Below are 23,411 nucleotides of genomic sequence, written 5' to 3'. Positions count from 1 at the left end.
GTGTGTGTGTATTCTCCTTGTAATTTACCAGTACATTTTGGTTTTGCCTTCTTCAGAATTGGCACTGTAATACATTGGGGAAAAGTAATTTTTTAGGGTGGAGATCTGGTCCAATGAATCTTGTTTAAAGCCTCAACAAAATGTGAGAGCTTCCTGATAGTGTTTTCTTTCTTTCTTTCTTTCTTTCTTTCTTTCTTTCTTTCTTTCTTTCTTTCTTTCTTTCTTTCTTTCTTTCTTTCTTTCTTTCTCTCTCTCTCTCTCTCTCTCTCTCTCTCTCTCTCTCTCCCCCGCCCCCCTTGTCCTTTTTGTCTTTCAGTTTGTAAGAGAGATCTTTGTGCAGCCATGTTGGTTTCTTCTTGAATTTCTTGACAGCATTTTAACAAACAGCATCAATGTTTGGTTTGGTGGCTGCAGTGCCTCAGAGAGAAAGTCCATACAGAGAGTAGTAAGGACAATCAAGAAGATTATAGGAAGCCCAGTTACTGTTATTCAGGATACTGCTTATAAGCACTATGTGCTTAGAGCTCAAAGCATTGTTAGACACCCCTATACACCCACTTCATGGTCTGTTTTTGTTGCTCCCCTCTGGGAGGAGATTTCAAAGTATTTCTAGCAGGACTATCATACTCTGTAACAGCTTTGTTCCCTAAGCCATCCATCCGGTAAACGTGCAAGATTCATTTCTCTCGCCATGCACACCTATACATACGAACTAGATTGTGTTGTTTCTCCGTGTCATATAATATGTCAGTATATGCATAATTTTGTATTTATATGTTTATTTATTTTGTCATGTTTATGTAGTATATATTGAAGATGGTGATCTATGCAACTAAATTTCATTTTAATGTATGCCGATTAGTGTACATTCAAAGTGACAATAAAGTTATTCTAAGTCTAGGTCTAAACTTATCGGATGCATTTTGGGAAGCAGGATCCTTTCTCTTTAAGACCAGTTCTGAATGCACCATAACAGAGATAGTAGAAACCTCACATTTAGAGGACAAGACAGATTTACTGAAACTCAAAGCTTTATCATAATGAGTAAGGCTAGGTCTTACTTGCACAATAATTTCCAGGGTATCCAGCACCACCATGTAGGCCTCTGTAGCCAGGTTTCCATCTACCAAAGCATCATGTTCTATCTCTTCCTTTGACCTATGTAAATGATAACGAAAGTGAACATTAATGTCTCAAATTTGCAAAGTTTATTTAGTTGTTTTCTGATCACTGGGCTACCTCATTTGCCTTCAGAGAAAAAGAGCAGAATGATTTTTCCCAAAAGGGAGTCTCCCCCAAGACATTATGTGAAAGTAACTGGCTACCGCAAAACTGTTGGTTTATCTTTCCCCAAGAAAAATGATCAAATAGAAACAAAATTAGGCTGTTGAGTTAATGGAAGGCAATGAACAGAGAAACAGAAATTAAAAAAAAACCTTGAATACTGTTTGCTGGGACATGACTGGTACGTATGATTGTAGAAAAGGACCATAGCTTTCCAGTCTTGCCTGGAAACTTCCCAAATGCATCTATTTGATTGTAGGTTATGGAATGCTAGATAATATAGAATGATATCAGGTAGCATATGATACAGAATGCTGGACTCAATAGGCCTAAGGCCTGGTCCTTCAGGGCTTTTCTTATGACTATACTTTTACGTGCAGTGAAAGGTTATTATTGTATTACTGAACCAAATTATAGTATTATTGTACTATGAATTAACTCATTTTGGGAAAGGTAAAATTTGGATTACAATGGAAGGGTTCAAAGAGTAAAGGTTGAATTACTGCCTTTTGGGTCTGAAGGAAACCTTTGAAATTCACAGAAAGAGATGAAGCTAAGACTAAGATCTCTATCTCCCAATTTCTGAACTGACATGAGAAGTGCATTATTTAATTTCTTTTGTATTACTTCCAGAGGCTTCCACTCATATAGCTGCTAGAATAAGAAAAGCCCAATGAAGTGACTCTGAAAGGTAACATGCAATAACCAAATCAATTTCTTCTTCTTCTTTGGAAGAAATGTGTACATGTAATTAAAATGAAATGAGAAAAAAAAACCTGCTACATGTGGCTGATCAAATATGTATCACACTGACTCCTCAGCAGCAGAATATGCCCATCACCCTCATCCTAGCTATTGTCTATCCACTGCAGGATGAAGGCCTCTCAATGTGCAGATATGTCAGAATTGCCCACAAACGCACTTGTCCACCTTGTCCGAATTCTGTCTCCAGTGAGCAATATTCTTCCTCCAGCGAACATTTTCTTGGTTTCCAAAAGGGCTGCGCTCTGCTGAAAAAAAGGGGAAAGGATCTGGCTTTCACCACTGCAAAACAAAATGTGTTTTGAGGGGAAAGTGCTTAAATGACCAGCTTCTTCCTCTCATCCTTCCCCCTGAATGGGAGACCCCTCTGGGTTCTTGATTTTACTTCAAACAGAACATCCTTACTACAAATAGGATTTTACCATGGTGCAACATTGAAAAATCAGGATGTCTTTAATTATGGATTCATTTCCATAGCACTACAACAAATAGAAACTTCTTTCTTAATTTTTTCCATTTGAACCGATCTAAAAACTAAAGAAAATCAAATCCAATGTGTTTGTTTTCTTCAGAATTTTTACTACCACTGGCTAAATTTGCAGTAAATGTGGCCCAGAAATGGTCCGTCTTGTGGGAAGAGGGAACTGTGGAAGCAGTTCCACTGCCTCATGCACTTTGGCTTGTCTCACCTCGGCTGCGTCGAACCATTTCTTGACGTGCCCCAATAGTGCCTAAGATGGCTTCCTCCAGTCGCGCCTTCATGTCCAGAGATTTTTTGAAGGTCAGGCTATTGATGCGTTCAAAGGCCTTTTTGCCCTATGGGATGGCATCAGTCCTCATTAAGAAAGAAGATACTTGACTGCAGGAACAAGATCTGCCAATCAATTGCCCACAGTTCTTCAGAAATAGGAAAAATAGTTTCCCTTAGAATAAAGTAATGAAAGGGCTATTCAGGAGTTCAGCAAGGAACATCATGATTTGTTGGGTCCACTAAAAGTATTGGTGCTGAAGCCAAATCAGCTTACAATCTCAGCACCAGATACTCTAGAACACTGTCACATCTCAGTTTCACTCAGCCCATTTCAAAATTTCATTAATAACCCCATATTCCCTCCATTTCCACTCACTGCTATTAACAATCCATTTTTTAAAAACTCAAGAGATTTCTCAATATTTTATGAAAATGCTGATAACATGGGGGCCAAATTAAAGTATTCTTAAGTCACTGGGTTTATTTTTTTCCTGCATTTGTCTTCCCACCCAGTATCCACACAGAAGACTCTAAGAAGAAATTTTCTGACTTTGGAAAGATACATCACTCTTTCCTGTCCCTAACCATAACCAACCTGTTCTGCTGAGCATACTAAAGCACAGCACAAGAATAACTGACTTTTTAAATTCAGTTTTACTTTCCTGCTATTTGACTCAGGTGAATTAATTATATTGATATTCATTCAACTCTTTCACAGGCTAAATTATAGTTAAGTTTTGCTTAAAAATTCAATACATTATTATATTTTTTCAGTTCTTCCTAAGTACCATGTTGCTTTTAGACAAAGATTTTATACTCAGGTTAGGAGCTTGTGACAAAAAAGTCTATGAATTATATTTTTGGCTTTCATACCAACTTCTGGGGAAATAGAATATGAGCCAAAGACAGTATTCTTGTTTTTATCTCAATCTTTAAAGGAGAGGAAGGGAATCAAAATATAATTCTCAATCTTCTTCTAACCTTGTATTCAAAGCAGGAGACACAAAGGTAGAGTAAGTCAAGAAGACGGTTCACATGGAAAGCTGAGAGGTCAGCCAGCCAACGATGTAGCATAGCCCCATCAGCATTCTTCAGTACCCAGAGAAGACAGATCAGCAGATTGCGACTTGCCTCAGCAGACAACATACTGTACTGGCGGGGAGGCTGCAGACAAACAAAAGCCACACAGAACAGATCATGAACAAACTCTAAACATGTTTTATGCTGTGCATGATAGGAGTTCATTGATCTAATCTACTCTAATTGGAAGAACTGGTACCATCCAAAGGAGGGGGGAAAGAGTTGTATCTGCAGGCAAGTGTTATATCTTGGTGGTCAAGCAAGTTCTTTATGTGAAGATGGCTCCAATTCAATCCCTGGCATCTCCAATTAGAACAGAAAACTCCAGCCTGGAACCTGAAACACACTACCACTCACAACCAAAAAGAATAGACTTCCTTGCATGAATTAACGTGCTACATGGCAGCTTCATATATCTTCTACAGCTTTTAGATGCCATCCAGAATAAATGACCTGCACTGCCTTTTTTTTGGCTTATGATGCTTATTATCAAGCTTGGTTCAAGTTTGCTCATGATACTGTTTTAATCAAAGGATATGCACAATAGATGTATTCCCAGGGGCCACTCCCTAACTTGGCATTTGAGAGCCTTTTATTTTGGGATGTCCCACAATATTCAGCATGTGTGGATGATTATGAGAAGGCTGCTGAGAGGGCAAGTTCCTATCTGTTTGCTGGATTGTCTCCTGAGACCTATGGGTATAACAAAGAGTTCTTGTGTGGCTGGATTCAAGGCATTGGGAGAGATACAAATCCAAAATGCACATGGTCTCATCTCTGAGAGAAAATTTCCTCAAAGCTGGAAATTGTGAAGCTTCAAATCCAGAGTGTGATGTTCTGTTCTACTGTATGTTCCCATTTCCCAAGATCAATAGACACTCACCATTGATGGCATTTGGAAGACCGTAGACCGATGAGTATGAGGCAAAGGAGAGCCTGCAATGGCCATGGCAACTGACTGGCTAATGGTGCTGCCATCTCCATTTCCATCGTCAACCATCACTGAAGCAAGCCGTCCTCTCTGGAGGTGGTTCTCTGTAAAACAGAATTGACTAGTGTTTGAGTGATAGAAAGAAAAGTAAGTTTTTTCCATCCAGTCAGCCACTTTAATGGTGTTCCATCTATGAAAATAAATCAGTAACAAAACGTTTCTGTGTTTAGATATTAAAAGTAGCTAACAAAAATCAACACATCATCCGCTGATTAAAATATCGTAAAAACACAATGAAATGGCACACTAAAATTAAAATGTGTTTGAAGCCATGGAGGTAGTCATTTTTTTCTTTTTAAAGTAAAGGCCAACCATTGTTGTTAGAACAATAAGTTGGTGTTTGGGAAAAAAGGGTACTGACATGACCAAGCCTGGGCTGCTGGAATCTGTATGAAAGCAAATGCAGTCGCCAAGAAGTTATGGCTGTAGTGAAGCTAATACACTAACTACTTAAAGACCTGATGATAGCAGACTTACCACTGGCAACAGTGGACTAGAAAAATGATCTCCTTTGGCAGTGTTACTCTGCACCCCTCACCCCTTGCCTTACCTGTAAAGTCATAGAGCTGCGGTAGAGCATCCATGATGATGCCAATCAGAGGCAAATAGAGCTGAGCGACTTGGGCTCGCACAGTAGGGTCCCTGTAGCGGCTATCAGAGTCATGACTGCATAGCAGGTTGTGTAGAGTACAGATGGCTTTCTTGTGCAGGAAGAATGCCCTGATGGAGGGAGGGAAAGATTTTTAGAACAGAAACATGAAATACTTAATTAATTTCAAAAAATTAATTTAATTCCCCCATGGGCAGAGGAAAATGCTAAAATAACAACAACAACAACAACAACAACAATAATAATAATAATAATGGTAATAAAGAAGCCTCCAAGAAGCCTCTATTCTAGAAGGCCAATTGCCATAAGGAAGTACTGTAATTAAAAAAATATTCACAGACCTGCAGGTGGCAGCACCAGGTTGACCCTTTCTGAACTAGGAAGCTATGCAGGGTCCAGCCTGGATCAGCTGTGAACAGAAAACTATCAAGGAAAACCAGGGTCCAGTCAGGTTCGAAAATCAAAACCATCCTGGAAAAAGACAGTGGAAAACCACTTCCATAAGGTTGCCAAGAAAACTGCATGGTTGAGGAAGAAGGCGGAGCCTCCTTGCTGACAGACCGCAGATCGCGACTCTCTGTGGCTATGGTCCATGCTCTTTTGTTGGAGACCCCCTATCATTACGATTAGGGGCTGAAGCTGCCTTAGAGGGGCAGTGGAGTAAGGGGAAGCCACAAGCCAGGTTGAGGGGAGCCGCATCTCCCCCCCTGGGCTTGGTCTTTTTCCCCCCCGAAGACGACTGCAGCGGTGGTTTAAAATGGCCACCACAAAAAGGAGGACTCAGCTGGATTAAGATTTGTGCAGGAGGGAAGAAAGAGGTGGATAACATCTGAACCGGGACAACTGGGCAATACAACTAAACAAAAGTACCCCGGGATTAAGGTAACATGGAATTTTTAAGAAAAGAAAAGTGAGTGGCGAAATTACAAAGGGACAGGAAAAAAATAAGAAAATATTTTTGACAGCTAAGTGGGGCTTCGAACCGGGAAAGGAAGAAGCCGGAACTAAAGATTTAACTAAGTTGGACTAAAATATTTTGGGAATAAACAGGCATAAAATAAAGCTGGACTTAAGATTGTCAAAAAATAATAATAATAAAGTTTACAAATTGGAGACCGGACTGTGCTGGAATATTGAGGTTCAAAAAACCCTAAATAAAAAAATAGGGGAAAAAGGTGAAGACTTTGTATAATGGAGAGTGCCACCTTTTGACAAAAACTTGAGCTCAAACAAAACGGAAAGCATCCTGTTTCTGAATGAACTTGTGTGGATATAACATTAAAGAAATATTGAAACAAAGTAAGAATCTTAGAAAGTGCAAGCAGAACCAGAATAAAGGAAAAAGCAAGGAAAGACTGACTGTGGGATTAATTGATGTTTTTGGTATAGACCCTGGGCTGGAATAACTGAGAACTTTAGAAAATTGAAAGAAGAAGGAAAGTAAAAGTGGTTTTTTTGTGGACTTTAACGATCATAAAATATAAGAGTGTGTAATGATGATATCTCTTCGGGAATTAAAAATGGAACTTAAAAATATGAGAGAATTACTAGAGGAAAGAGGTGAAAGAGGTGAACTTTGCTCTGTGTTAGAAAAAATGGAAATGGCGATTGAAGAACAAGAAGAAAGAGCTTCAGAGGAGGAGGAGTCGACTCAAGGAGAAGACATTTTAAATAGACAATTACAGGCATGATATTCCGCTCTGGAAAAAAAATCGGGGCCGGACAAAAGAGACCCCCCACCGCACGCCCGGGAGCGCCCGCTGCTTTCCCTCGCCGGGGCCGGGCGGCGGTGTGTTGCACGGAGGCTGGTCTGTGGCTGGCCCAGCTCCCTTTTCCTGCTGCTCAGCGGCCTCCGCTCGCACCGCCCGGGCTCCGCTCAGGTATCCGGCTGGGGCTGTCAGGAGTTGCTACCGCCGGCGCAGCTCCACGCGGCTCCAGTCCCGCGTTGCCTCGGGAAGGAAAGGCAAAACCAGGAGCCGCTGCTGCCGTTGCAAGCGCCGCCGCGGCTCTTCCTTTTGCCTTTCCCTTCCTGAGGCAACGCTGGGACTGAGCCGCGCCAGCAACTCCTGACTCGGGGCCTCCGAGGGGAGGGGAAGGAGGAGAAGAAGGGGTGGAGGGAAAGGAGGGGCGATTCCCCAAAAATCGGAATTCGATTTTAATCGGAAGAATATCATGCCTGCAATTAACACAAGGAACACTACAAAGAAGTGGGGAAAGAAGGAAGATCTAAGAAGGCAATCAAAGATCTAAGAAGGCAATCAAAGGGAATACCTGTGAAGTCGGGAAAGGCAGAAAGACCCAGCAGAAAAGGGAAAAGGAAGATATTAAGAAAGAGAGGGATATAAACTGGAATGAGAAAAGATATGGGGAAAAGAGGGGGAGGAGAAGCAGTAAGAAACAGGTGCATGAAATAAAGAAATACGAAAATAGTAAAATGTTGAAAATAAATTGTTTTTTTCAGAGATAATGGTTGATGAATTAAAAAGGGGATTCTGCAGGGTGACAAAGAGTAATAAGAATATTTCTGCAATTAAAAATATTTAGAAAATAGGGTAATATAGATACTGATAACTCTTATTAAAAATCAAGGGGGGAAAATATGCTGCGGAATCCAAATGAAAAGATGTAATAATTATTATTGTAACTTATTAAAAATAATGGTTTATTGGGAATCAAGATGAGGGAATAAAGGTATATTTTAATCATTGAGGTGTCACACTCAAAGCAGTAAAAGGGGGGAAACCTATACTTCTTCTTTTTTTCTTTAGTGTTAAAATTTGTATTAATCTAGAATTTATAAAAAGAATGGAATGGAAAGGGAATATGACAGACTAAAGAACCAACTAAATTAATAATATAGACTATTAAAAGCAAGGAGAGACATTGGTAACCTTTATAATAATAATAATAATAATAATAATAATAATAATAATAATAATAATAATAATAATAATAATAATAATTATTATCATCATCATCATTATTATTATTAGGCAAACACATATTGTTTATCTTTATTTTTAAAATAAATATTAAAAGATTATATTTGAAATAATTGAAATGAAACAGAAAGATGTTTCGATTGAGATTAATGAAAGAGGCTAGAATATATGTGTTTGTTTCTCTCCTTACTGAAAATTTGGAATGGAAAAGGTAATAATTGAATTAAGTATGCATATATGAATATATAATTGCTATCATATTTGTATGTAAAGGTGATGACTCGGAAATATGTTGTCCACTAAAAAGAGATTTTTGTTTTTAATGTGAAAAACTAAATAAAATTAGTTTAAAAAAAAAAGAAAACTGCATGGTTGGGGTCAAACCTTGTTGGGAAGATTTTAATGGGAATGGCCTCCTGCACATATACCTAGAATGGCTCTTTCAGTATTACTTCACTAATGTTACAACAAGTTGCTGGCTAAATGTAAGCTCTATTCAAGCAAGCTGCAGTTTCTGGTCTGGAGAATAGAGCTCATCCTCTCCAGAGCCCTTTGAAGGCTCTAGTTTGTAGTCTGGGTAGGTTGAGCAAGCCAGCCCTAATCTCAAAGTATAAGTAGCCTCTGGCAGGAAATCTCAGTCATAAGCTGCAAGCAGAAGGTAAAGGGGGTTTAAGGATTGCCTCTCCTCCTAACTTAAGAAAGTGAAGACTCTTGAAATGAAGTATTTCAAAAGAAACCTTTTATTAAGCAGATATGACAGCAATACATTCAAAGCAACATCTAGGCAAGACAAGTAGAATTAAAGCAGTAGAGACCCTTCCCTTTAGCCAGAGGCAGATTCAACCAATCCACAGGTGTGAGGATGTTTTTTTTTGTAAAAAGTTTTTTATTTTTTATATTTCAAAAACATCTCTTTTAGTGAACAGCATGGTTTCCATACAAACATGATCTTGGTTACATATTCATCTTTCACATTTGGTTTCATATCATGTAATTACATTTCATATTTTATAAATTTTCTCAGATATTCTTATATTCTTCAAATTTATTTTATATATTTTCTATTCCTTTCTTATTTCTTTTTATTTTAAATAGTTCTCATATCTTCATATTCATTATACTTTATATTTTAATCTGTCACATTTGCAATTTCATCACATATTCTTATTTCATTATTCCAAAAGTTCCATCTTAATTCTAATAATTCAAAAATTTCCCCTTTAATTACTAATTTGAGTGTATCACCCCTTTATTTTATACATCATTTAGTTAACTCCTCTTTAATTCATAATAATAATTTATCGCAATATAATCACTTTTTAATTATCACCTTAAGAGTTCATAACAATAATCTCCTAATAACTACTTAACACATATACATTTTAGGCCAGATTCCGCATGGTATTTTCCCCTTCAGTTGCATTAAATCATTTATAATTTCAAATAAATTAATCTATTGAATTAATCATAAAAAATGATGTTAGTCTTTTTATAACAGTCCTCATAATTCATTTTAACTATATTCTTAAATTTATTAAACATATTTAGCATACTTATAGTATCATAGTTTCTCTTTTTCACATTTATTCCATTTACCTCTGTATGTAATTTAACAATAACAAGTAGTCTAGCAACAAAGAAACATCAGTTCCAATCTTTTTGTTTTGAAAATCTATATTTTTTCACCTCCTAAATAATTTATTACTTCAAATGCTTCAAATATTACTTCAAATATTACACCACATTACCTTGCAGAATCCCCTTTCTTAATCCTTATCTCTGTGTCTTCTAACTAAACAATTTCTTTCCATTGTTAAACAATTTCCATATCTCCTTATTTCCTGGTCCTTTCTCTTATTGCTTCTTTTTTCTTCCATTTTTCCCCTCCCTTTCTTACTCCAGTTTTTATCCTTCTCCCTCTTTAAAGTTTCCCTCCGTAATCCCCTTTTCTGCTGTTTCCATTTTCTTTGTTTGGCTTTCAAAACATTTCCCTATTTAATTGCCTCCTCAAATCTCCAAGTTTTAATTCCCATTCTTTTTCTCCTTTGCTTTAATGTTCGCTGCTCCATTTGTTCATTGAAGCTGGCCTCTTCTTTAATTAGCTCCTCCCCTTCTGGCACTCCTTGTTCTTCATCCTCCAGAATCGCCATTTCTAATGATTGCAAAGCTAGGCAGCACGATTCACCTTTTTCATGTAACATTTCTTTTATGTTTCTTAATTCCATTTTTAGTTCCAAAAAAAGTTCTGCATTTTTAAACACTTCTTTTATATTTTCTTTATCCCTTTTTTCAGTCTTTAAATCCAAACCAACTGTCCAGTAATTTATTTCGACCAGCGTCTTTGATATTTATTTCCAACGATGAACTTCTATTAATTCCTCTTTAAGTTTTTTCCAAGTTCATCAAACAGTTCAATATCCATAGATTCAAATTTATGGCAAAATCCCCAAACAGCCCTAAGAGTAATTTCTTCACACTTCTTTCTTTTATTTTGATATTCTATGTTTTCACTTTTCACTTTCCAGGGTTTCTATTTTGTTGTAATAAAGTTTATCTTATTTTGTATCAACATCCACTTTTGAAAGAACCAGCTGTTTTTTAAAGAGTGACTAAATTTTTTCCTTTACCATTAGGTGGCGCTCTCTGTTATGTCCAAATTCCACCCTTCCACCCCCACTTTCTTTTCTTTATTTAAGGCTTTTAAATTCCAAAAAATCCAATAAATCCAATCATCAATCACTGTTCTTTTTTTGACACATTTAAGTTCAGCTTTTAATTATGCCTATTTAGTGCCAAAATCATATATTTGTCCAATTAAAAAAAAGTATTTTCTTCTGGCTTCCTCCTTGAATTTCAAAGTTCAAAGTTCAAAGCCACTTTTAGCTGTCATTTTTTTCCCTACTTTCTCTGGTCATCGCTTTTACTATCTTTCTTTCTTAAAATTTCTTTTTAGCTTAATTCCAGGGTACTTTAATGTCTATATGTCAGCTAGTTTGCCTGGTCTCCCAGCTGTCCACTTCTCCGCTCCAGCATGTTCTTATTTCCCAAATAGCTTCCCATCTTTAGGGCAGCTATTAAAGACTGCCGCTTACTCCTGTCTTCAAGGGGAGTATACCTAGCCACGGAAGGGAGATGCAGCTCCCCTTGACCTAGCTGGTGTCTCTCCCTCTTTCCCCACCTCTCTGAGATGGATCCAGTCGTTTGGGATCCTCCGACAAGGTAAACACAGATCTAAGCCACACACAATCGCAGTCTCTGATCCGTTGCCGATGGAAACACCACCGGAAGTAGCTGTGAGGATGTTATTGTACCAGCCACTCATGAGAAATAGATAAGCAGGCATTCCCATAGCCATCTCCGCTGGCTTTCAAAATGAAACAACCCACATGGCCTTCCCTCCTACCACATTCCCAAAGAGGTGAGAAAATTTCAGGGCGCTCCAGCACCAGGATACAAGTTATAAAATAGCAGTTGTCACAGGCAATGTTTCCTTCAGTGATGCACTGCCTCAGACGAAACTTTGACATTTGCAGGAAAAGAGATGAAACATACATTTCACTGTCCCAAAGATGCTTTTTCAAGAGACAACTGGACTTTCTGGTTTTTCTTTGAAGACATTTCACTTCTCATCCAAGAAGCTTCTTCAGCTCATTTTACTGCAAATTCTCTCCTTGACCAAAGATGGATAGTCTTTTAGTGGCTCTGAATTACACTTAAGAGGAAGGGCAAAATGAAGAACCCAGGTAGGCAGGGCATCAGGATTTTCTGTTATCTGTCTTCAGAGTTTCAGAGGCGGGAGTTTCTCAACCTTGGCAATTTTAAGATGCATGAATTTTCAATCCACAGAATTTCCTAATCAGCATGCTTGTAATTGTAGTCCACATCTTAAAGTTAACAAAGTTGAGACACTGAAGCTGAAGAAGCTTCTTGGATAAGAAACAAAACATCCTCAAAGAAAAATCAGAATGTCCAGTTGCCTCTTGAAAAAGCACATTTGGGACAATCATGACCTGGATGACTGAAAATCGCCATAGACACAGTTAAGACACATTGTTTTACACTAATTTCTAGTTTGAAGGAGTGGAAGATAATACCTCCCATTTTTGGCTATCGTGGTCAGGGAATGGAGGAGGACACATGCAGCCACAAGGTTCCTGTTTTCCCCACTAGATCATACCTACCACTCTGCATCAGGCTCCAGGATGAGTGCCAGCTCCATCAACACCAAGCCTGCTAGGAAGTGCTGTTGGCGAAAAGCTACAGAGAGCTCAAACATGCTGGCCACTCGCTGGTCCTGCATGTGGCTGGAGAACGCTGAACTCTGTAAAGAAGAAGTGGCCAATGAAAAACCAGGTAATGCTGCACCATCAGTAATTTCTCCCCTCAATGCAAAGCAAAGGGTGGAAATCCAAGCCACCTCCTTGCAGCAGCTATTATCTATCACAGAGGTCTGCAACCTTAAACACTCAAAGAGTCATTTGGACCAGTTTCCCACAGAAAAGAAAACACTGGGAGCCACAAAACCTGGGTGGGCATGGCCAACTCAATGTCACTCCCACCCAGTCACATGACCCCCCCAGCCATGCCTACCCAGGTTTCATGGCTCTCATGTTTTCTGTGGAAAATATATATATATATATATATATATATCTCCCCCCTTCCCTCCCTCCCTCACATTTCTGTTTTTCTCTTTTTCCTCTCTCTTCTTTCTTTCTTTTTTTCTTTCTTTCTTTCTTTCTTTCTTTCTTTCTTTCTTTCTTTCTTTCTTTCTTTCTTTCTTTCTTTCTTTCTTTCTTTCTTTCTTTCTTTCTTTCTTCTTTCTTTCCCTTTCCCTCTTTCTTTTTCTTTCTTTCTCATTGAATACGATAGCAAATCCAAAATAAAGTTATTAATTGTGGGAAATTGCTTCTCTGTAATCTTTTCATAGTGAACTCTAAGTTGATAGAAGCTGGCAAGATTGCACTAACAGAATATAATACATTATCCAAAATTATAAATAATCTTATTTTCAGATGCATTTTTGCCATCTTTGTTATTTCCTTTAAAAGAAATCAGACTTGCTTCCAATTTGTGTCTTCTGGCAAACCGCAGTTTTCTTGGCAAGAGACCTAGCTTGCCATTGCTTTCGTCATAGGTCTGAGAGAGTTGGTTCTTTCTTTCTTTCTTTCTTTCTTTCTTTCTTTCTTTCTTTCTTTCTTTCTTTCTTTCTTTCTTTCTTTCTTTCTTTCTTTCTTTCTTTCTTTCTTTCTCTCATTTGTTTCCCTCTTTTTCCCTCTCTCTTTCCCTCCCTCCAGCTCTCTTTCATTTCTCTCTCCCCCTTCTCTCTCTCTTGTTTCTCTCTCTTTTTCCTCTCTCTCATTCTTTCCCTCCATCATTTTCTCATTTCTCTCTCTCTCTCTTTCTCCCCTTTTCTCTTTCTCATCTCTTTCTCACACACGCGCACAAGCAAAATACCTTCCTGGGCTGGGAACACAGCGGCAACAGGGGACTCCTCCCACCGCTGCCACCACTGCGCAGTGAGGTGAGTAGCCAGCTGTGCAGCGCAGGAGAACTGCACTGCACAGGAGAGCCACACAGCACAGGAGACTCTTGCGCAGCGCAGGAGAGCCAGAGCTCTTCCCTCCCTGCATCCAGCAATGGCTACTGCTGCTCCTCCCCATTCCCCTCCTTCTTGAGCCAACATGAAGGGGACAGAGACTGGTGCTGAGCTGCCTGTGAAGGACACAGAATCGCAAAAAGCAACTGGTCACAGACAGTGCAGAGAAAATGCTAGGGGCGCTTCAGCCACGCAGCTCTGCGAAGAGGCTTGCCCCTTCTCGAGTCAGAGAGCAGATCGCGCAACCGGGTCGGCAGGTAGCAGCAGGAGAGGGGCTCTTGGGCCATGGGTTGCCCAATACCCGATGTATCACATCAGTCTAAATGACTCAGGGACTCCCCATCTCCCTTTTAGGGATCATTGGCAATATTGAGTGGGAGGTAGAAGAAACCAGAAATAGGAAGCGGAAAGCTGCAGCAGCGTCAATAAAAAAAGAACAGATAAGTTAGTAGTATACATTCCCCAAATAGTGGAAAATGCTTTTTTTCATCATATGAGAATAACACTCTTTTCCCAGGAAAGAAAATCCTGCTGTTACCTGTTTGTCTTATCCATGGCAATTATGTAATTCCTGTCCTTAGCCTGTTCCTTACTTGCCTTTTAAAAAACATCATTACTTTTATATCTTGCTTTTCCTCTAAGGGATGCAGGTATCGCAAAAGCAATATATCCCATTTTTATATATTTCCCAAAGCCCTATTTTTCTGGCAAATTTTTCCTGAGCCACCAGTCTTTTCCCCCCATCACCCCTTACCTCAATATTATTTTAAACAGTGGAAAAATTCACAGATCCACCCAACCCTAAAATCTGACAACTAATTGGAACCTCCGCAATCAGATTGGCAACTTCTCAATGGGACTTCTGATGAAAGTACTGAAGGGGAGAACGTGATTTTCAACAAGAAACTCTTGTCTCTCATCCTCTTCCTTCATGCTGTTTTACCTACCTGGGAAGTTGCTGATGAGATGGAAGGAGAAGGGGAAGCAGGAAGGGAGAGACCACTGCAGGGAAGATTTAGGGTGACATAATGTTCATGGCTGCAGATGATACGGATCAAATCCATCCTGAGAGCAATAAGGGCATTGGGGTTCTGTGTGGTCAACAGCCAGTTATTGATCTGGAGAAGTAGAAAAAAACAACCTTGAATTATCCTACCCTTAGTGTAGCGATGGAGACCCATCTTCTAGGCTCAGAAAAACATTATCCCATCAATTCATACAGTACTCAAGAGTTTTTCCATTAAATTAGAAGCTCAAAAATATGTCACAGACAGGCCTATCTCTATCTCCAGGTGCGTTCATAAAAGACACTAAGCAAACCTTTCTGCAAGAAGTAACAAGGCTGAATTAGGTTTTGGAGAATGAGAAGGATCACAGAATGAGATCCCAAACATTCTATGCAAAAATGGCACCATTTCACAATTGGGTAATTTCACAACTAATGTATTTTTTTAAATTGAAGTTAGAACAGTTGAATGAAGTAAATTAGTTCACAACAAAATGGGATAGACACAGTTGGGCTTTATATTGGATTCCTGAAGATAACTTGCTGATGTAATGGAAGGATTCTTGTTCTACCATAAAGATCTCCTATTAACATCAGCAGCTAGCCTTAGAAAACTCAAAATGGGAAAAGAGACCAGAAGAAGATGGTTTGACAGCATATAGGTATCACAAGTATGAACTTAGAAGAACTCATAAAAGCAATTACTGAGAAGAAATAAATATAAAAATAAATTGTTTTTTCAGAGATAATGGTTGATGAATTAAAAAGGGGATTCTGCAGGGTGACAAGGAGTAATAAGAATATTTCTGCAATTAAAAATATTTAGAAAATAGGGTAATATAGATACTGATAACTCTTATTAAAAATCAAGTGGGGGGAAATATGCTGCGGAATCCAAATGGAAAGATGTAATGATTATTATTGTAACTTATTAAAAATAATGGTTTATTGGGAATCAAGATGAGGGAATAAAGGTATATTTTAAACATTGAGGTGTCACACTCAAAGCAGTAAAAGGGGGGAAACCTATACTTGTTTGTTTTTTTTAGTGTTAAAATTTATATTAATCTAGAATTTATAAAAAGAATGTGTAATGGAAAGGGAATATGACAGACTAAAGAACCAACTAAATTAATAAGTTAACATAGACTATTAAAAGCAAGGAGAGACATTGGTAACTATTATTATTATTATTAAAACACATATTGTTTATCTTTATTTTTAAAATAAATATTAAAGGATTATATTTGAAACAATTGAAATGAAACAAAAAGTTGTTTCGATTGAGATTAATGAAAGAGGCTAGAATTAACGTGTTTGTTTCTCTCCTTACTGAAAATTTGGAATGGAAAAGATAATGATAGAATTAAGTATGCATATATGAATGTATAATTGCTGTCATATTGGTATGTAAAGGTGATGACCCGGAAATATGTTGTCCACTAAAAAGAGACTTTTGTTTTTAATGTGAAAAACTGAATAAAATTTGTTAAAAAAAAAGAAAGGAAGAAATTGCTGGAATTACAAGCTACAATGGACATTATGAGTAGAATATTTGAGGACATTTTGAATAAAATACAATGCATGGCAGGAGAGCTGAACATAGACACAAACAACGGAAAGGAAACAAGAAACCCAGGAAGAGGTGGTGCTAACTGAAATTATAACCAGAAAAATAGAACAGATGGAACAACAACAAAAAGAGAGGATAAAAAGTAAAAAAACATAAAATGATAATGACAGAGGTAATAAATCAAGGGGAGAATATTATTAGGGAAAAGCAACAGGAGATGGAATTTCAGGGAGAATATTTTAAGAGAATTGGGGTAAAACTAGACAATTGGAAAAAGAGATGATGAATATATTAGAGAAGGGAGAAATGATTAAGAGGAAGGGTCAAAATATGATAGAAATTGGGAGACAAGCCAGGAAGTGACCAATTAAGGCTTTATTAAGAGTAAGAGACGAAAGTTGAAAAAAGAAAGGATAAGGATTCCACATGAACGTGTGTATTATTATTAAGATATTTAATTGTTAATTGCAACATGAAATAATCTATTATAGGATTACTATTAAGGATATACAATTGTTATCTATAATAAACATGAAAATTAATATGGTAGTTGTAATAAATATGAAATATTTTACTATAGGATGATTGTTAAAAACATATAAATTGCTAATTATAAAAATATGAGAATTAATATTGTACTGTAAGAAAAGAAATGACATATGGAACCTGACAAACAAAAAATAACCCAATGAAATATGCTATTAATTACATGGGATTGTATTATTGCTAGAATATTTGCTAAACGTAAAAAGGATGAATATTATTTTGTTTGTACTAAAATGAGATCAGAAAGGGATTATACTAATGGCACAACTAAGAATCAAAAATGGGATAAATAGGAGAGAATATAAATTAATATGAATTTATGAATGGCTATAAAAATTAAAATTTGTTAAACACTGCAAGTTTGACCAATAATATATATTTATAATAAAAGAAGTGATGTTGAGATATGGGAATTTAGAATAATCAGGATAAATAATTTGTATTAATATTAATCATTAAGTTAACAGTTTCAATATGAAATCATTGTCATGTTTGTTCTAAAATATAGAATACCCTGTAAGCACACTGTTCACACGATATGCTTGTAGAAGAAGAAAAAATAAAAAATGTGTTACAAAAAAAAAGTAGTTAAGCCCTGCAATGCAAAATGATTCCCATAGTCATCTTGGCACTTTGAGTCTAATTATGTATCCTCTTCCCAACAGAAAACTCATAATTCTGTGGAAAAGACACATGCTTATTACCTGCTTATAATAAGACCGCAGAAGATCAAAGACAAAGCCACGATTCATGAACGACAGCAGGTCATTGAGAAAAAAGGCCAGGCTACTGTTGAGATGCTCCACCAGCTCCACATCCTATGGAAACAGCATATTTATGAATTGGCCCTACCTAAAATGCTTTTTTAATGGACCTTTGGCACAGAGTGCAGCAGCAGAATGCAGAAAAAGAGCATTGGGCGTACCTGAAATGCATCTTCTAGTTGTATGGGAAGAGAATCCAAAGTGTGGGCTGTCTCCTGCTTCCTTGCTTAAAGATGGAGTCAATCAAAGTTTAGTCCAGCCCCCTTTCCACTGCGCATGCCCAGTTTTTGATGAAGGCTGATGATTGACTTGGAGAGTTCTTGGTGCTCTTTCTTGACAGTTCCATGCTCAGGACTAACTATCTAAGGGTGGAATTTGGATTCTCCTCCCGTACAAACTAGAAGATGTGTTTCAGGTAAGCCCAATGCTCTTTCTCAGTTGTACGGGTCGGAGAATCCAAAGCGTGAGACATACCCAGGTTAATTGTCCTGAGGGTGGGCCAACTCCTTGTTCCTAGCCCCCATCTCCATGTGAACTCTTTGTAGCACTCTTCTTCCAAAGGATGCTTCCACTGATGCAAATGTATCCAGTTTATAATTTCTGATGAATGGAGATGGCGATGACCACTTTGCTGCCCTACAGATATCTTCAATTGAGGCCTGTGTACTTCATGCCACTGATGTGGCTGCACTCCTGTTTGAATGTGCTGTTATGTTACCCGGCAATTGCAATTATTGGCTTTCATAAGCTTTTGTGATACATGTCTTGATCCATCTGTCTACGGTAGATGGTGAAACCCTTTGTCCCAACGAACTCGGTCTAAATGAAACGAACAATGCTTCCGTTTTTCTAATGTGCCTTGTTCTCTTAATATAAATGCATATAGTGCCACTTCCTTTCTAGGCTATGGACCAGTTCTGGGCAGAAGTCTGGTAGTACTAACTCTTGTGCTCTATGGAACGTAGAATTGATCTTTGGGATAAAGGTCGGGTCTAATCTTAATACTACCCTATTCAGGTGAACTATACAGAGGTCCTCCCTCACGGATAATGCTGCCAACTCTGAAATTCTTCTGGCTGATGTAATGGCTATTAGGAAAGCCACCTTAAGGGTGAGTGAAGGTAGTCCTACTTACCTCAGTGGTTCAAAGGGCTCAATCATGAGCGTCCTTAGCACCCTTGTCAAGTCCCAAATAGGGTACCTGTGTATCACTGGTGCCTTTAGATTGGTTGCTCCCCTGATGAACATGCGGATTAAGGGGTGTCATGAGAGGGACTCCGAGGTCCCGTAACCCAACACTGAAGCTATCACTGCTACCTGCCTCCTTAAGGTGTTAGGGGTTAAACCCTTCTCCAGGCGTTCCTGGAGAAAATCCAGCACTTGAGTAACTAATACTGTGGTTGGATCTATTTGTTTCTTGGAACACCAGGTTCCAAATGCTCTCCAAGTGTCATCATAAATTCTGTTGGTTGATGGTCTCCTGGATGCCTGGAGTGTCTGTATTACCTGTATTACAGTTAGTTGCAGCCATTGTGGCTCTGGGTGTCATATGGCTCCCTGACTCAGTTCTACCTTGTCTGGGGGAATTCTCCATGGTCTGGATACCGACAGATCTACCATCCACATACCAAGACCTCCTGGGCCAGTGAGGTGCTACCATTAAAACCTCCGCCCCCTGTTCTACCACTTTCTTGATTACCCTTGGTATCAAGGGGAGTGGGGGGAATATGTAGAGCAAACCCCTTGGCCATGCTTCTCGGAGCGCATTGGTTCCCTCCGCTCCCTGTGTTGGGAATCTCGAGTAGAATCTTGGGAGTTGTGCATTTGCTGGCATCGCAAACAGGTCCAGGACTGTTCTCCTGAATCTGTGCAACAGTTCCCTGAACAGGTCCGGGTGTAGGCGCCACTCTGAGTGGTCGACCATTGTTCTGCTGAGCCAATCTGCCTGAACGTTTTCCACTCCCGATATGTGTTCCGCCCTGATCAATAGGTGCGTCTCCGCCCAGCAGCCCAATCGCTCTGCTTCTTGCATGAGCGCTAGGGAGTGAGTACCTCCCTGCCTGTTGATATGAGCCTTGGCGGTCACGTTGTCTGTCAGGATCAACACATGCTGTCCCACTATCACTGACCTGAAGGCCTTTAGAGCCAGGTGAGATGCCCTGAGCTCCAACCAGTTGATGTTGTTCTTGAAGTCTGACTGAGACCACTGACCCTGTGTAATCTGGCTCTGACAGCGGGCTCCCCAGCCTACTAAACTTGCATCTGTTGTGATAAGTTGGCTTTTGCCGATAGAGTATACTCAGACTGGCCTGAGCATGGACTCTAGCCTCCCTTTCTCCTGGGTAGGCTTGTGTGGCTGTGATGGAAGCTTGCTCAGCCTAAGACTGAGTTTGCCCCCAATTAAAGAGAGCGCTGGAGGCTTGTGCGGCTTCTGGTTTGTTTAACGAAGGCTCTGGGAAAGCTGAGTTAATTTGCCCTCCTCCTTTGCTAGCCGATCAAGAGCCCACCCGCTCTTACTGAGGCTGCTGCTGCTTATTCTCTTAACACCAAACAGCTATGTGGGCTTTTCCATCTTGGGATGAGGTCCCGGCTCTTTTGCTTACTCATGGTTTGCTGACTTTCACTCTTTCTCTTTTCTCTCTTTTTTTCTCAAAGAATCCAAAGCATTTGGATATATTTTCTATTTTTCTTACTGAGCACTCTCTCCTCGTGTCCTCTTTGCATGAAGACGGAGTCAAAAACTGGGCATGCGCAGTGGAAAGGGGGATGGACTAAACTTTGACTGATTCCGTCTTTAAGCAAGGAAGCAGAAGACAGCCCACACTTTGGATTCTCCGACCCGTACAACTGAGAATAAGAGGTTTTTCACACTTCACAACTGCTGTGGAGTTTTGGGCACAGCAGGCAAATGCAAATACAGCCAGGCCTATAGATTTCAATAAAATGTGAAACTATTTTACTAATAAGTGTTATATTTGCCTCACTAGCAAAGTTGAATTGAGAGCTGACCAAATCTAGAATTTGTAAAGTTTGGCATATAGGATCCACTCTTCAATATTCCCTTTTTAGGAAAAGTTGTTGAGAGGGTAATAGAAACTGAACTTCAGGATGCTCTGAGGGAGCAGATTATATAAACCAGGGCTGTCAAACTTGCGGCCCATGGGCTGGATGCAACACAGGCTGGCCACGCCCACACCCGGTTTAGCGAAGGGGGAAAAAAAGTCCTGATGTATCACGTGACACCGCCATGACATTTGACACCCATGCTCTAAACTGTTTTCAGTCAGGACTCAGGTTTGTGTATGGGGTGGAAGCAGTGTCAGTTGCTCTGGTGGATTATCTTTGTTGGGATCAGCCGATATAGTATATCCTTTCTGGCCCTATTATCTTGTGAGCGGCATTCAAGAGCGTCAACCATGCTATACTTCTGAACCCTGCAAGGGTTGGGAATGTAAAACATTGTTTTGCTCTTTCCTTAGTAGGTAAATGCAGTTAAGTGATGATGTAGTTAGAGAGAAGAGATTGGCTTGCTGGTCCTTCATTTATGGAGTGCTTCAGGATAGGTCCCCTCATGTTTAACATCTACATAAACTCCTGGGACACATTCATTCCAGCATTAGCAGTATGGGATAATACCCAGTTGTACACTACCAGCCTAGGTCATACCAGGAAGACTGTGGAAGTCTTGTCCTGCTGACTGGAATATGTAAGGTATGGATTAGACAAGACAAGTTGAAATTAAAACCAAGTGAGACAAAGTTTCTTCTGTATTGTCAATCAACTCCAGTGTTGTCTCTTAATGGGAGTGTCATTGCCCCTGAGAGAACAGGTGAGTGTAGTTACAGCTGCTGCCAGGCAATGTCCAGGTTTCACTAATGTACCAGAATAAGCCTTACCTTAAGGCTTAAGGTTATTGTGACAGTGATACATATTCCCATCATTATGTTATTAGACTATTCCAATGAGCTTTAATTGTGACTGATTTGAAAACCACAATACAAAATGGAACAGCTGCCTACTGCTGGGTATTATTCATGAAAAGCACATTACACTTGTCTTTCAGACCCTATAATAGTTGCCAATAGGTTTTTGGGTTTAATTCAAAGTATTGTTTTGATCTATGAACCCCATAGTTGAGCACCTAGGTATCTGCAGAACCTCTTTCTCTCTGAATCATCCTGCCCAGGGGATTTTTAAAGAAGCTTCTGGTCATACTCCCTATTCCATGAAGTGAAGGGAACAGAGGCCAGGATAAACTATTTTATGTTTCAGCCCCAACCTTGTGGAATTAAGATCCCTGCCCCATATCTTTTTTAACTTTCTAGAAGCTCCATAAGATGGAATTTTTCCTAAGAATCTTTCACAAACCTTCTGACAACGGCTAGCAATTTCACCACTGACAGTGTATACCAGGGCTGAGATATCATCGATGAAACGGCCAGGGAAGCGTGTCTTGCGTGGGGCTTCTAGCTTGTCACACAGGAACAGATGGTGCACCATACTCTTCACCTGCAAGAAGCACAAGCCCCTGTCAATGGAGAGCCAGAGTATGTATGCATCAGCCCAGCTAATCCAGCCAGTGAATTCCAATCTCAGCTTCAACCAATTTAGGCTGCCATGCAGGCAGAGTGACTCCTCCTAGAGTAGTGCTTTGGTAGTGCCTGTGCTTTAGTAAAATGAGAATTGTATTTCCAATAAGGACTCTTATTCAATCACAATCACAATTCTGACTGGTTTTGTCATTTTCCTTACTGAAGGGTTCTTTCACTCCCTTTACTGGAGAGTTAAAGACAGTTAACATGACAAAATGTGTGAACAAGGTCTTCATTTCAAATCTGGAAAGTATGTGATCATGATTTATTGGCAATCCTCTATTCCCAAATATAAATGGTGGGACAATTACTATATATAAATACATAGAAGGACAAAACAAGAAATTGGAAATTTTTGCATTGTACAAAACAGAAATGTCTTTATTGACAGCCAGAAGGTTGCCTATTTTAAAAAAAAAAAATAAACAAGCAAAGAGAAGCCAATGTTTCTGACACTAAAGACTGACAATCTGAACATACCATCAGCTGGAAGAAGAACCAGGATTGATGCAAAGCAGCCTCCCGCACAGAACTGGTGCTCACCACCCACTGGAGGGCCAGTTCTTCATGAAGTAGCTGCAGGTCCAGACAGAAAAAAAAAAGAAGAGAGAAAGAGAGAGTTACAAAGAACAAAGGTGATGGATGATACGCTGTACTGAACTATTCAGAGGATGCCCTGCAGAATCATCCCTATTTCGGTTTTCCATGGATACCTTCTGACAGACTCCTAATACCATATTGTAAAGCAAAAGGCATACTGCACCTCTACTGGGTTTTCCCCCCCAAACAGATTTTCCACAGGAAAAATGTAACAGGAAAAATGGTGGGACTAGCATAAACCTGGGAGAACTACACTGGATGAGGGTATTTGGACTCCTTATATAAAATTATGTGAATAAGACTGATCAATCATA

General features: G+C 39.2%; 1 protein-coding gene across 8 annotated transcripts in view; it reads right to left on the bottom strand.

Annotated features, from left to right (window-relative positions):
- The window catches only part of DOCK6 (dedicator of cytokinesis 6), a 157,053-nt gene that overhangs the window by 42,304 nt on the left and 91,338 nt on the right, over positions 1–23,411 (bottom strand). For 4 of the 8 annotated variants that reach the window (XM_026679586.2, XM_026679588.2, XM_026679590.2 and 1 more), the window contains 11 exons: positions 22,978–23,073; positions 22,274–22,414; positions 17,846–17,959; positions 14,964–15,134; positions 12,602–12,741; positions 5,419–5,588; positions 4,761–4,912; positions 3,779–3,961; positions 2,736–2,862; positions 2,207–2,294; positions 1,062–1,158 (listed from right to left, as the gene is read on the bottom strand). In XM_026679586.2, the coding sequence (XP_026535371.2) occupies positions 1,062–1,158; positions 2,207–2,294; positions 2,736–2,862; positions 3,779–3,961; positions 4,761–4,912; positions 5,419–5,588; positions 12,602–12,741; positions 14,964–15,134; positions 17,846–17,959; positions 22,274–22,414; positions 22,978–23,073 (1,479 nt within the window). The remainder of the gene's footprint in view (positions 1–1,061; positions 1,159–2,206; positions 2,295–2,735; positions 2,863–3,778; positions 3,962–4,760; positions 4,913–5,418; positions 5,589–12,601; positions 12,742–14,963; positions 15,135–17,845; positions 17,960–22,273; positions 22,415–22,977; positions 23,074–23,411) is intronic. The other 4 variants (XM_026679587.2, XM_026679589.2, XM_026679591.2 and 1 more) reach the window with 1 other exon arrangement.

Source organism: Notechis scutatus, chromosome 2, assembly GCF_049901735.1.
Source record: "Notechis scutatus isolate UNSWTSFEM ecotype Mainland chromosome 2, rNotScu1.2, whole genome shotgun sequence".
In the NCBI taxonomy this organism is placed as follows: Eukaryota; Metazoa; Chordata; class Lepidosauria; order Squamata; family Elapidae; genus Notechis; species Notechis scutatus.
This window is presented reverse-complemented; position numbering and strand designations above follow the sequence as displayed.